The following is a 14,318-nucleotide window of genomic DNA, read 5'->3' as shown; positions in this document are numbered from 1 at the left end:
AATTAATTCTACTCACAATTGGAAAGCCCCTGGAAAAGATAAAATAGCAAATTCCTGGCTAAAGAAGTTCACCTCAACACATTCACATCTAACTAAATTATTTAACATGAAAATAATAGAGGGAAAAATATCTCTAAAAACATAGATGATGTGACTTACCAAACAAAAGCGCTGGCAGGTCGATAGACACACATGTTCGTGTGTCTATCGACCTGACAACGCTTTTGTTTGGTAAGTCACATCATCTTTGTTTTTAGATAAATTATTTAACAGTTACATTGCAGACCCATACACATTCCCTGATACACTTACACATGGAATAACTTATCTGAAACCTAAACATCAAGCAGACACAGCAAACCCGGCTAAATTTCGCCCCATTACATGCCTACCAACAATATACAAAATATACAGAAATTAATGACACATACAACACAGAACAAAATTATAAATGAAGAACAAAAAGGCTGTTGCAAAGGATCATGAGGATGTAAAGAGCAACTGATAATATATGCAGAGGTAACATATCAAGCTAAAACTAAACAAAGGTCGCTACACTACGCATACATTGATTACCAAAAAGCTTTTGATAGTGTACCCCACTCATGGTTACTACAAATATTGGAAATATAGAAAGTAGATCCTAAATTGATACAGTTCCTAAACATAGTAATGAAAAATTGGAAAACCACAATATCCAAACAAATTCAAATAATATCACATCACAGCCAATACAGATTAAGCGTGGAATATACCAAGGAGACTCATTAAGTCCTTTCTGGTTCTGCCTTGCTCTGAACCCACTATCCTACATGCTAAATAATACAAATTATGGATACAATATTACTGGAACATACCCACACAAAATCACACATTTGCTATACATGGATGATCTAAAACTAATGGCAGTAACAAATCAACAACTCAACCATTTACTAAAGATAACAGAAGTATTCAGCAATGATATAAATATGGCTTTTGGAACAGACAAATGTAAGAAAAATAGCATAGTCAAGGGAAAACGCACTAAACAAGAAGATTACATATTGGATAACCACAGCGACTGCATAGAAGCGATGGAAAAAACAGATACCTATAAATATCTAGGATACAGACAAAAAATAGGAATAGATAATACAAATATTAAAGAAGAACTAAAAGAAAAATATGGAGAGAGACTAACAAAAATACTGAAAACAGAATTGACAGCAAGAAACAAAACAAAAGCTATAAATACTTATGCTATCCAATATTGACCTACTCATTTGGAGTAGTGAAATGGAGTAACACCGACCTAGAAGCACTAAATACACTTACACGATCACAATGCCACAAATATAGAATACATCATATACATTCATCAACAGAAAGGAAGGAGGAAGGGGATTTATCGACATAAAAAACCTACATTATGGACAGGTAGACAATTTAAGAAAATTCTTTCTAGAACGAGCAGAAACTAGCAAAATACACAAAGCTATCACTCGTATAAATACATCGGCTACATCACTGCAATTTCATAACCACTTCTACAACCATTTAGATCACACAACATCAACAGATATGAAGAAAGTAAATTGGAAAAAGGAAACACTACATGGCAAGCACCAGTATCATCTAACACAGCCACACATAGATCAAGATGCATCCAATACATGGCTAAGAGAAGGCAATATATACAGTGAGACGGAAGGGTTCATGATCGCAATACAGGATCAAACAATAAACACCAGATATTACAGCAAGCATATTATTAAAGATTCCAATTCCACAACAGATAAATGCAGACTTTGCAAACAACAAATAGAAACAGTAGATCACATCACAAGTGGATGTACAATACTAGCAAATACAGAATATCCCAGAAGACACGACAATGTAGCAAAAATAATTCATCAACAGCTTGCCTTACAACATAAACTTGTAAAACAACACGTTCCCACATACAAGTATGCACCACAAAATGTACTGGAGAATGATGAATACAAATTATGCTGGAACAGAACCATTATAACAGATAAAACAACACCACATAACAAACCTGACATCATACTCACCAATAAAAAGAAGAAATTAACACAACAAATTGAAATATCCGTACCCAATAGAACAAATATACAAAAGAAAACAGGAGAAAAAATTGAAAAATACATTCAACTGGCTGAGGAAGTCAAGGACATGTGGCATCAGGATAAACTTGACATTATACCAATTATACTATCAACTACCAGGAGTCATACCACACAATATCCACCAGTACATCAATACAATACAGCTACTTCCAAACTTATATATACAACTACAGAAATCCTTAATTATTGATACATGTTCAATTACCCAAAAGTTCCTAAATGCAATATAACATATTCCGCACAGTTAAAAGGTAGTCACGCTTGATCAAGGTCCGCGTCACTTTCTACTTTTGACCAGACATAACGTCTGAGATAAGAAAGAAATAATAATAAATTTACGCAAGAGAAACCATCAGGAACGTCAACTCTGAAGACTGGATGAAAGTTGTCAAAGATAGAAGAGCATTATGGAAAGAACATGGCAGAATGAAGCTCTTTTGGAAAATTTCACTAAATGACAACAGTAACACTGACACTTCAAGAGCCCATCGCAAAAATGGGGGAGGATATTTTCCATTATTGCTGTGGAAATGGAGCACAAGCAGATTCAGCTTCATGTCCGGCATAAGTTAGGGAACGGTGGGGAAGGAAGTCGCCTGGGCCCTTTCGAAGGAACCATCCCAGCACTTGCCTGAAGCAATTTAGGGAAATCATAGAAAACCTAAATCATGTTGTCTGGATGCAGGTTTGAACATTCATCCTCACAAATGTGAGTCCAGTGTACTCAATACTGTGCCGTCCGCCCCTGGTAGCTGAGTGGTCAGCGCGAAGGAATGTCATGCCTAATGGTCTAGGTTCGATTCCCGGCTGGGTCGGAGATTTCCTAGGCTCAGGGACTGTGTGTTGTGTTGTCCGTATCATCATTTCACCCCCATCAACACGCAAGTCGCTGAAGTGGTGTCAACTCTAAAGACTTGCACCAGGCGAACGGTCTACCCAATGGGAGGCCCTAGCCACACTGAGGCCCTAGCCACACTGAGGCCCTAGCCACACTGAGGCCCTAGCCACACTGAGGCCCTAGCCACACGGCATTTCCATTTCCAGCAATGTGCCACCTCGCTTGGTTATCAGTGGTCTGGAGGAGGCTTGTATTACAAGTACAACTCATATGCGTGAATTTACTGCTGAGCAGGGATGGCGCTAGTATTGACACAGGTATCACTCTGCTACTGTGGGAACAAGGCATGCAGGTACACTGTGTTTCAAAACAGTGACAAGGGGGAAGCATCAGCTTTAGGTAGTTCAAGCAGGTATATTAGCTACTGATTAAAATTTGTGTGGGAATAGTCATGATTTCTGTAAAAATATTACCTCATTAAATTGTTGTTGTCCACCTGATGCCTCTTTCCCTGTGTGCAGTTGCAGATGAATGGGGAAAAGCACGTACACAAAAATTACTGGAAAGAACACACTATGCATGGATATTCTCATATCCATGTTGCCTCAGTGTTCAAACCCTCTGCTTTGGATCTTTGTTTAGTAGTTGGTGCTGCATTTATTGTGACCAAAAGGACAAAAAAAAGCCATAAAGGCGACTGTGGATAAAAATGTAAGTAACAGAGGTACTATACTACAGTGGATTGATACTTGGAGCACAGTAACACACAACAGAAAACAGCATTCATCATGCTAGCTTTCGAGCACTAGCTCTTTTTCTAGCAACAGTGCACTCATTCACAAAAACAGTGTACTATTACTAGAGAAAAAAGGGGTAGTGTAGTGTAACATGGGTTATTCTTGGGAATGACATGTTCCACTGAAGCAAATCGTGCTGGTGAAAAATGGCCGAGTCTTTTATAAAAAGTTATATAATGTGAAACATAAACTACACACGCCCGAATCTGTAATTTGTGCAGATGGTGCGTACGCAGTGACATGACACAACATGGTGAGCGCATTAGCACTTGCTGGACATGGACTTGGTGATGCCCTTTGAAGGTGTCATGAACACAATGTACTATCCATTTATTGGAAGAAATGGAGACTATAAACTTTTTATCTTAAGTCGAGTTCAGTGTGGTCAGACATACTGTATGGCGTATTTGAAATTATGAGTTATTGATAATTGGATCTGTCTTAATAATTAACGTACACAGTTGAAACAATACAGAAGATTATCACTGAAGAAGTGTTCATTCACTTAGCTGCTAGAAATAGTGAGACACACTCTTACAGCATCATCCTGCCAGGAGAAAAAGTCGAGAAGAATAAATTCAAGCACGACAATGGTACGGAGTAGCCGGATCACAAGAACAAAACGATAAGGCAACCATATTTGATGAAGAAGAGTAAGAGGTAACAGATCACATCAAACAGACAGATCTACCATTCAGTGTTCCCTACTCAAGGTGTGGCAGTCAAGTCGTCATACTCACGCATGAAACACTGCACTAGTGCTCAAAAGCTAGTGTGAAAGCTATTTTCTTTTGTGTGTTACTGTGTCCCATGGCATGATCTGCTACAGGTGAGTGGTTGCCTTCCCCATATTTTATGCATTGCTTCATCCAGGAACTTCTATTAGAGATTCTACACTGTGAGATGTACAAAGTGAAAGCTATGTTTCATTTGTAAATTTCACAAGAAATGTTGCAGCATAATTTTCATTTTTTTGACTGGGAAGCTGAAAACCAACATCTCTAAGCCACGATACTGTTATGCGAAACACAGTTTCTGTAGAAAGAAGGGTGGCTGTAACACTTCACTACCTGTCAGCCGGTGAGTCGTATAGCAGTTTCAGATATTTGTCATGTTTCAAAACAAAGCATTTGGTTGATTATTCGTGGAACTGTGGAGCACTTGAGGGAAGTTCTTTGCGATTATGTAAAAAAATAAATAAAATTACAAAACATCTTCCTTTTACTCCACAATTTTTGGTACAGTGGAAGTACCAATTTTAATTAGAAATGACACTTCAGCATTATTCCAATGGCTGCATTAGATAACAGTTATTCATTTACTTGCTATGATCTACATTTTACCACCTCCAAATCAACTTCCAGGAAGGGAAATATGCATTCCAAATGTTCTGTTAACTGATGATGCTTTTCCCTTACCCCACAACATAATTAGACTGTTCTCTGTTGCGCTAAAATGAATGTACAATTATAGACATAACAGAGGTTGTTGTATAGTGGAAAATGCATCTGGTTTGATGGCATCTGCTTTTAGAATTTTAGGAAACCAATGGAATTAAAAGTGGAAAATGTTACTAATGTCACTGCTGCGAGTACTTGCATAATTTTCTATGGAAGTAACAAATATCTAAAAATATTTATATCCCTTTTGGTGAGGTAACTGCAGGATCATTGAGAAATATAACTTTTCCTGATACACGTGTTAGCTATTTATTTGTATTCCATGAAAACCACCAGCTGATGCCAAAAAATCAGGAGATGAATTTTTAGAATAGTTTATAACTGATAGGGGATCAGTATCTCAGCAAGGCAAATAAATGTAAAATTGATCACAAATGTAATACAGATCTCATAAATATGTAAATTGCTCAAATGAATAGAAGGCAATTTTACTATCCCATGAATTATAACAACTGTATTAATTTCTGGCACTGTATCGTCACCATTGGCTTATTTGCGTCCTTTAGAAATGATAATTCCAAAAAAGCTAATCAGTTTTCTTGTATGCCAAGCAAGAGGTGCATAACTAATATAGCAAGAGGCCACCGCCACATGGGCACAACCACTGTCTGGTGTATGTCAGTGCCACACCACACAGCTGCTCCCAAATGCCACTCTCAAACTCCTCTTCATGTTTCTGTGAACCTTCATTCAAAACATCATTTATGTCCACCGAAGTGTGGGCAGCGAACAGAACGGTGCCAACTGCAGACTACTTTTCTTCCGCATTGTACTGGCAGCCATAAGCCTCGAGTTACTACATTTGGCCCTAACAATACTGCTCCTGCACGGACAGTTCAATATTTGCTGTGTGTGTGTGTGTGTGTGTGTGTGTGTGTGTGTGTGTGTGTGTGTGGTGGTGGGGGGGGGGGGGGGGGGGGCACCACTTCTGTTGAATTATGAAAATGAAATTATATTGAGGTCCACAGTACATGTGGATGCAGACTTGCTTTCACACATGTCAACAGGGCATGTTTTGCTTAACAGCTGATGTACTGTTTTTCCAACAGATATCTGTATTAAAGACACTGGATAATTTCTGATAAGAAAATTGTGTGCTGTTGATACCAATAACAGATTTTGGCAGAACTTCAACACAGAAGGCCTCAGAAAAAGCCTGTGAATTGTCTCTGTTGAATGTATTCATGACATTCGTCTCACAAATGGAAATTTAGGGGTAACATCAATGAGGATGAGCTAGTAGCTTCCGAAAAATGGTCCTCCAAAATCAGTATACAGACATGAGCAGTCTTCTACTGCCTATGGCCACGGAAAATATTGTCAAGGTAGAGCTGGCTCAAATTTCTGACAATAAATTGCATTTAGCCAACATCATTACAATGTCTTTTTCAATATTTTTCTAGAACTGATAACCTCCATGGAAGACCGCATCTAACACTAATTTCAATTTTAAAGCCACTCGTACAGCAACATACCAAACCTCAACAACAGTCTAAACAAAAAATTTCACACTTTGAGGACTGGGCAGCTAGGGTGTCATTCAACTGGTTGATACTGTGCATTTTCATTTTCATAGTTTTTCTGAGTTTTGTGTTGCAGGTTCTATTGAACAGAACTTATACGAATTTATGGCATTTGAAATAGGGGTCTTTAAGCTACGAAATACTGCCAAGAAACAGGTGCATCTCAGTGACAATTTTTTTTATGTATTGTCTTAACACTGACAACAATTTTTTCCATCTTTAATTTCCTAAATGGAGGTAAGTTTAGAATTTGTTTGTACTAAAATAAAAAAAATGGTTTTCTTTATTGAATATTAGTTACATCTGGCTTAGTGCAAAAAATTTCAAATCATTATAGAAAACAAAGTAAACATCACATTCTTCACAACAGTACCTGGTTTTCCACATCTTGCCTTGTTGCTTTTGGCAGACTTCCTGTCTGTCTGTGAAACCTACAGTCTCCCTGGGTGTGATTCATCTTCAGCATGTTCTCAACCTTCTAAAAATTTGAGATCTTGATAAGCCATGTTCTCCATTGGCCCATATCAACTTTGGAAAGGTCACACTCACCGATTCCCAGGTTTAACACAAAACTTTCTGGCATAACACTAGTCTAAATTCTGCTGTTCCATTTTCATAACATAAAAAAAACCTCGCAATATTGTCAGTATCATTACTTTTTTTCACACCTCGAACATCGCTTGTCTTTTTGGACTAAATCCAAGTGACAAATGAGATACGTCACTCATCATCATAGGGTTAAAGTCAATGAGCTGGTACTCATTTCAAAGTACATGTATGCGGAAAACGACATGGGTACCAGGCACAGTCAGAGAGCACTCATCAATACTCTGCTTTAGATCTAATGTTCAAATGGAGTTTCAATGTGTCATACAAATCATATCCAGCACCACTTTACTGATATGCATATAGGCAGAACTCCTAGACTGTTTTCTTTTCACAATCAGAAGACTTATATGTGCTAGACAGCTGATGGACCTTGCGATGCACTAGCTCCCACACCTCTAGCAGCAGGTCCCAACTACATCCAGCATGTTATGAACTGATGGATGTGGACATTGTATCTTCCAACTGAGACCAGCCTACAGCCATCAAAAAGGTAATGCTTGACTGGCTTCGCCTTCATCATGGTTTTGCATGGGTTTCCTCCACAGTGCTGCAGGTTAATGCCAGGGGGAGAAACATATGTGCACCCACCAAATACGCACACACACACCCCATCAAACAGGAAGTAAGACACTAATGAGTGGCTTCATTAGCACCTCACCCCACTCCCCGTGGGAGGTATGTTGTGTACCAGTACTTGTGCACAACAAATACTGCAAGAAGCTGACACCACATGGGCAGACACTCGCTTGGCATCACCCAGTGCTGTGCAGCAGTCTACAGATGGGACACACACAATTATGGGCTTCCTGCTTCTCCTTCAGCACATCATTTATGTCCACCAATAGTGTGAACAGCCAATGCGAAAAGCTGTCAACTGCAGACAACTTTGTTTCTGCTTTGTACTGGTGGACACAGAGGCACCCAAACATGACACATCACGGACACTTAGACAATCTTGAACCAGCAATTAGAGTGCTCACTGCAGTGCCTGCAGCCCATTCAGTAAAATATACAGACTGGCAAGAGACAGCAAAGTTATTTAGATATCATTCAATTAGATGCCATGCATCAAACTGTACCAAAATGAAATACTATTTTGCATACTCTTAAATATTATTTTTTATTATGTTATCACAGCTTTGTTAATACCGTGCCATCAGGCAAGTGTTCATTTGTAATATTACGGAACCATAGCAGGAAAATAGTTTTCTGTTAGAGTGGATATTTGACTCAATAAGTAGCAGCATTCAGTTGCTACATTCACAACTTTGATTTTTCTGCCCCACTTTCACTTTCCTTATTTTGATACCTTTCATATCATTTGCAAATAAGAGCAAAGACTTAATTTTGTTTTTATTCCGGCCAAGTCAAGACCATAATTGGCAGTAAGTTCCTGTAGTGCATTTAATAAATTTGAGTGTACACTCTTTTGAGTCAACAGAAATCATTTCCACTGATCAGTCACTCGGAACACACAAACGACACAGAACATAAGGGTATACATGTGAACAACAGCTGATTAGAAGTACTTGTCACCTGCTAAAAAGCGATAGATTCCCAAAGTGGAAAGGGATGTATTTTACGCATAGCTTCCATTTCAAGGAAATTATGCATGCACAAATGCACATGTGTAAATGCACAGTTGCAAACTGAAGTGTATCCACAACATTAAACGGAATCTTCATCAAAACTTTTGTATTCCATATGTATTTCAACCTTTACTGGTTCCCGCCACATTTAAGCATAATGAGGCCAGTATTCCTTTAAAATATTTTTTTTACAAGTGCACATATTTTCAATCATTCTTCTACAGATACTTCTTTCATGCTCCTTCATGTCAGGTACTCCAAAGCTTCCAACAAAAGGTCGAAATTTTTGGTGATTTTTGTTTGCATAACTTCCAAATCACTTTTACTGGATACATATCCCAGGGATACGGAGGCACTCTCAGAGCAGGAAAGTCATTTTCTACTACAATCTGTTCACAATATAAACAGGCTTAGATTTATTTGCCTTAACGTTTACCACTTATCACTAGGTCAAGTATTTTGTCTACGAGCTATCTAACGAGGAGCACTGTGAAAAGGACAAAGCATTTGTATGTGGGATCTGTGAAGTGCCATTCCTGCAACTACTAAATGTAACATGTACTGTGTTGTCTCAAAACTTTTGTAATTAAATAGAAAAACTTTTCTGTCTTTATTCTGTGTGTGAGTTGTCTACCCCAAGACAACATCACTGGTGTCTCCTCTCTACTCATGTAATGAATAAATGTAAAGACAGATTCTGTGATACACACAGAAAACACCTGCATTACAGATTACATGTATTAGTCACTTGCAAGGGACACATGAATCCCCCACTCCCTGGCCCTCATTAGCTCGAACAGTTAGTTCCCCTGCTTTCCAACATCGGAGGTATTTCAAACGTGCTACACAGAGATTGTGCCAGCAAAAAAGTTCCAACAGGGTGAGCATGCAATATATATGCTTCACATTCAAAAGCCTGTATACTACTCTGAATCATCTAAGTACAGACCCTCCATGGTGGCCAGAAAAACTTCAAAGAGAGACTCAAACTAACTTGCAGTACTGTCAACTTTCAACTCTAGGTGGATTAACTTCTAACCTGGAAAAGAACTAATTATTAAGATATAGCACTCATCAAACAACAAGGTCGACAGGCCACTGTGGTAAAGTGTAAGAGAAGAAAACAGGCCAGAAATTCTTAGGAGAATTTCTCATCATGTGGTCCCCAGATTTATTTATGACCTCTGTGGCAAAATTTTCATTACTTATGAGGCTGTTAACCACCTCTTCAAGGGATGCACATATTTCCTAAGGTTCATCAAATAATACATTAAAAAAAAGTGAGCGCTAAATGCAAAAGGTTCACGAGAGGAGTTGTTTTGGGTGCAGTGTTAAAATTTTAACTACCTCTTGTGAATTTTGCAATGTTCTTACTAAATAACTATTTGCAAAACGATGACCTAGAACATCCAATGTTCACTGGCCATACTTAATATTAATGAGAAAACAAAGAAGTATATCCCTATACGTAGACATAATTATTTTCCATGTTACGCTTGGGAACAAAATTTCATCTTATTAATAAAATGAGGCAGTGTGTTTTATTGAGAGAGAGAGAGAGAGAGAGAGAGAGAGAGAGAGAGAGAGAATCATCTGGCTAACATGTAAACCAAAAAATTTAGTATCATGTTGTACAACTGCTGCTCTAAGAATCTTGCCATTCAATTCTGTCATTGTCTTGTCTCGATTACACTTAAACGACAAACTGTAGAAAGCTCGCACGCGCACGCGCGCACACACACACACACACACACACACACACACACACACACACACACACACACACACACACACACAAGAAACATGATTTTTACAGGCATGATGTATTACTCGTCAGCAACTGACAAATGAGCAAACGTAAGTGAAACATCAATAGAGATTTATTGGATCCCAGCGCACATTCAGTACCCACTGAAAGTTCAGGCACAACAGAACATTCAAAAATATGTTCCTCTATCACCAAATAATGGAGAATTGAAAGACTAACTGCTTTAACTCTTTGACAGGTGTGAAATGCCTTCACATCTGAATTATCCAATACATGGTATAATTCACTTTCACTAATAGCTGAATTATTGAAGTGCAAAGAAAATTCAATAAAAGTAATGCAATGTAAGACAGCCTTTGCCTCTGTAAGAAGAACCAGTTACAGCAGATTAATTTTGTAGTGACCAAAGTCCAAGACTTAAAATAGAACTGCAAGTAGGTAACAGGTTACCTCACCGTAATGTCGCAAGTATAGCTTTTGTCTTAAGTAACGTTTCTATCTTAAACATAGGCAGTATAAAGGCATAAAGACAACTGCAACAACTGTCAGCTCATCTGGTATGTTCCCTCTGAGAAACACAAAACATGAAAGGGGAAAAATCACATTACCAGTTAAAAGATGCGGTTATCCTAAATTTGTTTTGCTGCATTGGCCAAAGATAATTTGTTTCTTATTGCACCCAGAAAAAAGTTTATACCTCAATTGCAAACAGAAGTTTTAGAGATCTGCTAAAATGCTTGGCTACAAATAGCACATCAACGTGAAGTGCAGAATCACAAGCAGCAGACTGTGCTGTGAGTCTGTTGTTTATGATATTGCCATTCACACTGACATGCTATTCAGAACCAATAATTACATATCTGATCATTTTTACAGCATTGGGACCCTTCAGATTTTAAAAATACTTTGGGATTACAAAATTTCTATGTCTCTAAAAGTAATGTGATAGCTACATCCAGTGATGTCACAATTTCAAATTTCTAAGGTCTAATGGAACTAATTGCCCTACCAAACTATTTCTCCTCTCCACTTCACGATCTTTTCAGTACCACTGTCTTTCTATCATTCCATTTCACTTTGTTTTGTGTGCTTCAATTTAATCCAACCAAATTAAGTCCTCTTCCACCATAAAATTAAAACATTTTTTCTTCTGGTTACACTTCAAACTACTCCTAATTTCTACAGACTTTACATCACTGTCATCTACAAATTATCCCAGTATTTCATTAATTCACGTACTGTGTTACAACTGTAATTCCTAAAACAAGTGATAACCTACTGGGGCATGAAATACGTGTATGAATTATTTGCTACACAGAATTAGCTACTGTAAGCAGCTTTTATACAACACAATTTCACATAACACAATATTAACCACAGATATTTGGTTTTACCGTTAATGTTTCACTTTGCCACAAATATCTACTTGCGCACATATGAAAATATTAATTTAGACAAGGGAAGAGTGGTTGCTGATTTAGCACTATTCAAAAGTGGTAGTTACAAAAGAGTGAATTACTTACATGAATATGTAAATATTCAGTACAAAATAATTATGTATGCTACAATAATGTAAGCTCACTGTATCATAGAACTTGTTCACTTTTGTAAATATGTTCAAAATATTTCAAACACACATACTGCATATAATACATATGGTGGAACAGGTGAAATCTTGTTTGGGTTTATAAAATCTTTCAGTTATATCAGATAGCAACTTTTTATCAAGCCATTTTGTGCCTCTTTTAGGCAATTTACCCTCTATATTGCTCTTTTTTTATTGGAGAAGCTAATTTCAAGCTGTAAAAGCTTTAGGTTCAATGGTTTCAAACATTTATACCAGCAATATTGGAACTTTTTGTAAAATCAAACAGTGCATTCACATGAATTACATATTTTAAAGATATGTATTGCAAAATATACAGGAACTGAAAGGTTACAGCAGAAAAAAATCATTCCAGACTGTAAGTATCCATAACATTGATAACATTTCCTACAAAACAAAACAAAATGTACTGTTAACTGAACTGAGTGTGAAACAGAAAAATGTAATAATTTAGACTTGCCTCAAGTCCACCTCCAAGACAAGGACCCATAATAGCTGCAACAATTGGTTTTTTACTGTTTTCTATGCTGGCCAGAAGCACGTGGGCATCGCGAGATATCTTGGAGACTTCAGCTTCTGTTTTACAAGCTTGTAACATGTTAATATCAGCACCAGCAATGAAACTTCCTGGTTTTCCTGATATTATAACAGCTGAGGTAATTGCTGGATTGCTTGATATTTGTCTAAGTGCATCTTCAAATCCTGCAGCCACATCCTTTCCAAGTGTATTGACCTGAAAAATCAGCAAGTCAGTTTCAGAACAGATCAAAGCAATACATAGTTAATACTTCTGACAATACATTAATATAAATTATTACAAAATGAGGTCTCTATAATTTTATTAAACTAGCTTATTCACATAAATAAAACACGACAGCATCACAGTATCATTACACTAGCAATAAGCTCCTTCACACATTTATAAGTGCTCTTCATAATGCTATTCCTAATATAATGCAGGTGCCATCCTCACTCTAAGATAAATACTCTGCATTCACTCAGCCCTAACATGCTATATCATTATCAATTAATATTTTTACAAGCAAAATTTGACAATATAAATCACATCACTTCATAGGTATGTTGCTTGACTCACTTTCCTTATTTTACACCACAACAATATGTGACGCATCATAGTCAATTAGCACGTTCAGAAACATGGCTATATGAAGTAAAGAAGACATGCATTGATTTCAGTTGATACAGTGTGAGTAGTAGTTTCAATACGTGATATTCAAGTACGGTCACTACCCTTTATTTGCAATTATATGAGGTCTGGCACTTAAGTGGCAACTATTTATTTACAACTTACACAAAACAGACATTTCAAAGTTTTGCAGTCCTTCGGAGTAGCCACCATCCTTGTTTATAACATGTTGCCAGCAATATGGAAGTCTTAGGATACTTTTAGCAACCCCAGTTCTGTTGATATTTCAAAGTGGAGTGGTCTATTGCTCAACGTATCTCTCTAACAGTTCTGTAGTTAATGTCATGAAATGCTACCTTCAATTTAAAAATCAAGTTGAAGTCATAAGGACGTAAGTCTGAGGAGTGTGAACAATGGTAAAGCACTTCAGAGACCCATTCATCAAAGAAATCAATCAACTTGGGCCATATGTACCCAAATATTGTCCTCCAAAAATATGAGCAAGTCTTGCAGAAATTGTTGTCACTTCTTTCTCTGAACTAGTTGCAGGCAGTTGCCACTTCTTTCTCTAAACTGTTCACACAAAAATGAAAAAAGCAGATACACTTTCTGAAGGAACCGCCCATCATTTTCTAGGACAATGCTTGGGCACCTACAACGCAAGATGTGATTTCAAAATGAGATTTTCACTCTGCAGTGGAGTGTGGGCTGATATGAAACTTCCTGGCAGATTAAAACTGTCTTCCAGACCAAGACTAGAGCTCTGGACCTTTGCTTTTCGCGGGCAAGTGCTCTACCATCTGAGCTAGCCAAGCACAACTTGCCCCATCCTCACAGCCTCACTTTTGC

General features: G+C 37.6%; 1 protein-coding gene across 1 annotated transcript in view; it reads right to left on the bottom strand.

The window, feature by feature from the left end:
• LOC126272299 (trifunctional enzyme subunit alpha, mitochondrial) overlaps nucleotides 1-14,318 on the bottom strand; it is a 153,892-nt gene that overhangs the window by 128,833 nt on the left and 10,741 nt on the right. The window contains exon 3 of the mRNA XM_049975064.1: nucleotides 12,783-13,055. Within this exon, the coding sequence (XP_049831021.1) occupies nucleotides 12,783-13,055 (273 nt within the window). The remainder of the gene's footprint in view (nucleotides 1-12,782; nucleotides 13,056-14,318) is intronic.

The sequence above is a fragment of the Schistocerca gregaria genome, chromosome 5 (genome assembly GCF_023897955.1).
Source record: "Schistocerca gregaria isolate iqSchGreg1 chromosome 5, iqSchGreg1.2, whole genome shotgun sequence".
NCBI classification, from domain to species: domain Eukaryota; kingdom Metazoa; phylum Arthropoda; class Insecta; order Orthoptera; family Acrididae; genus Schistocerca; species Schistocerca gregaria.
This window is presented reverse-complemented; position numbering and strand designations above follow the sequence as displayed.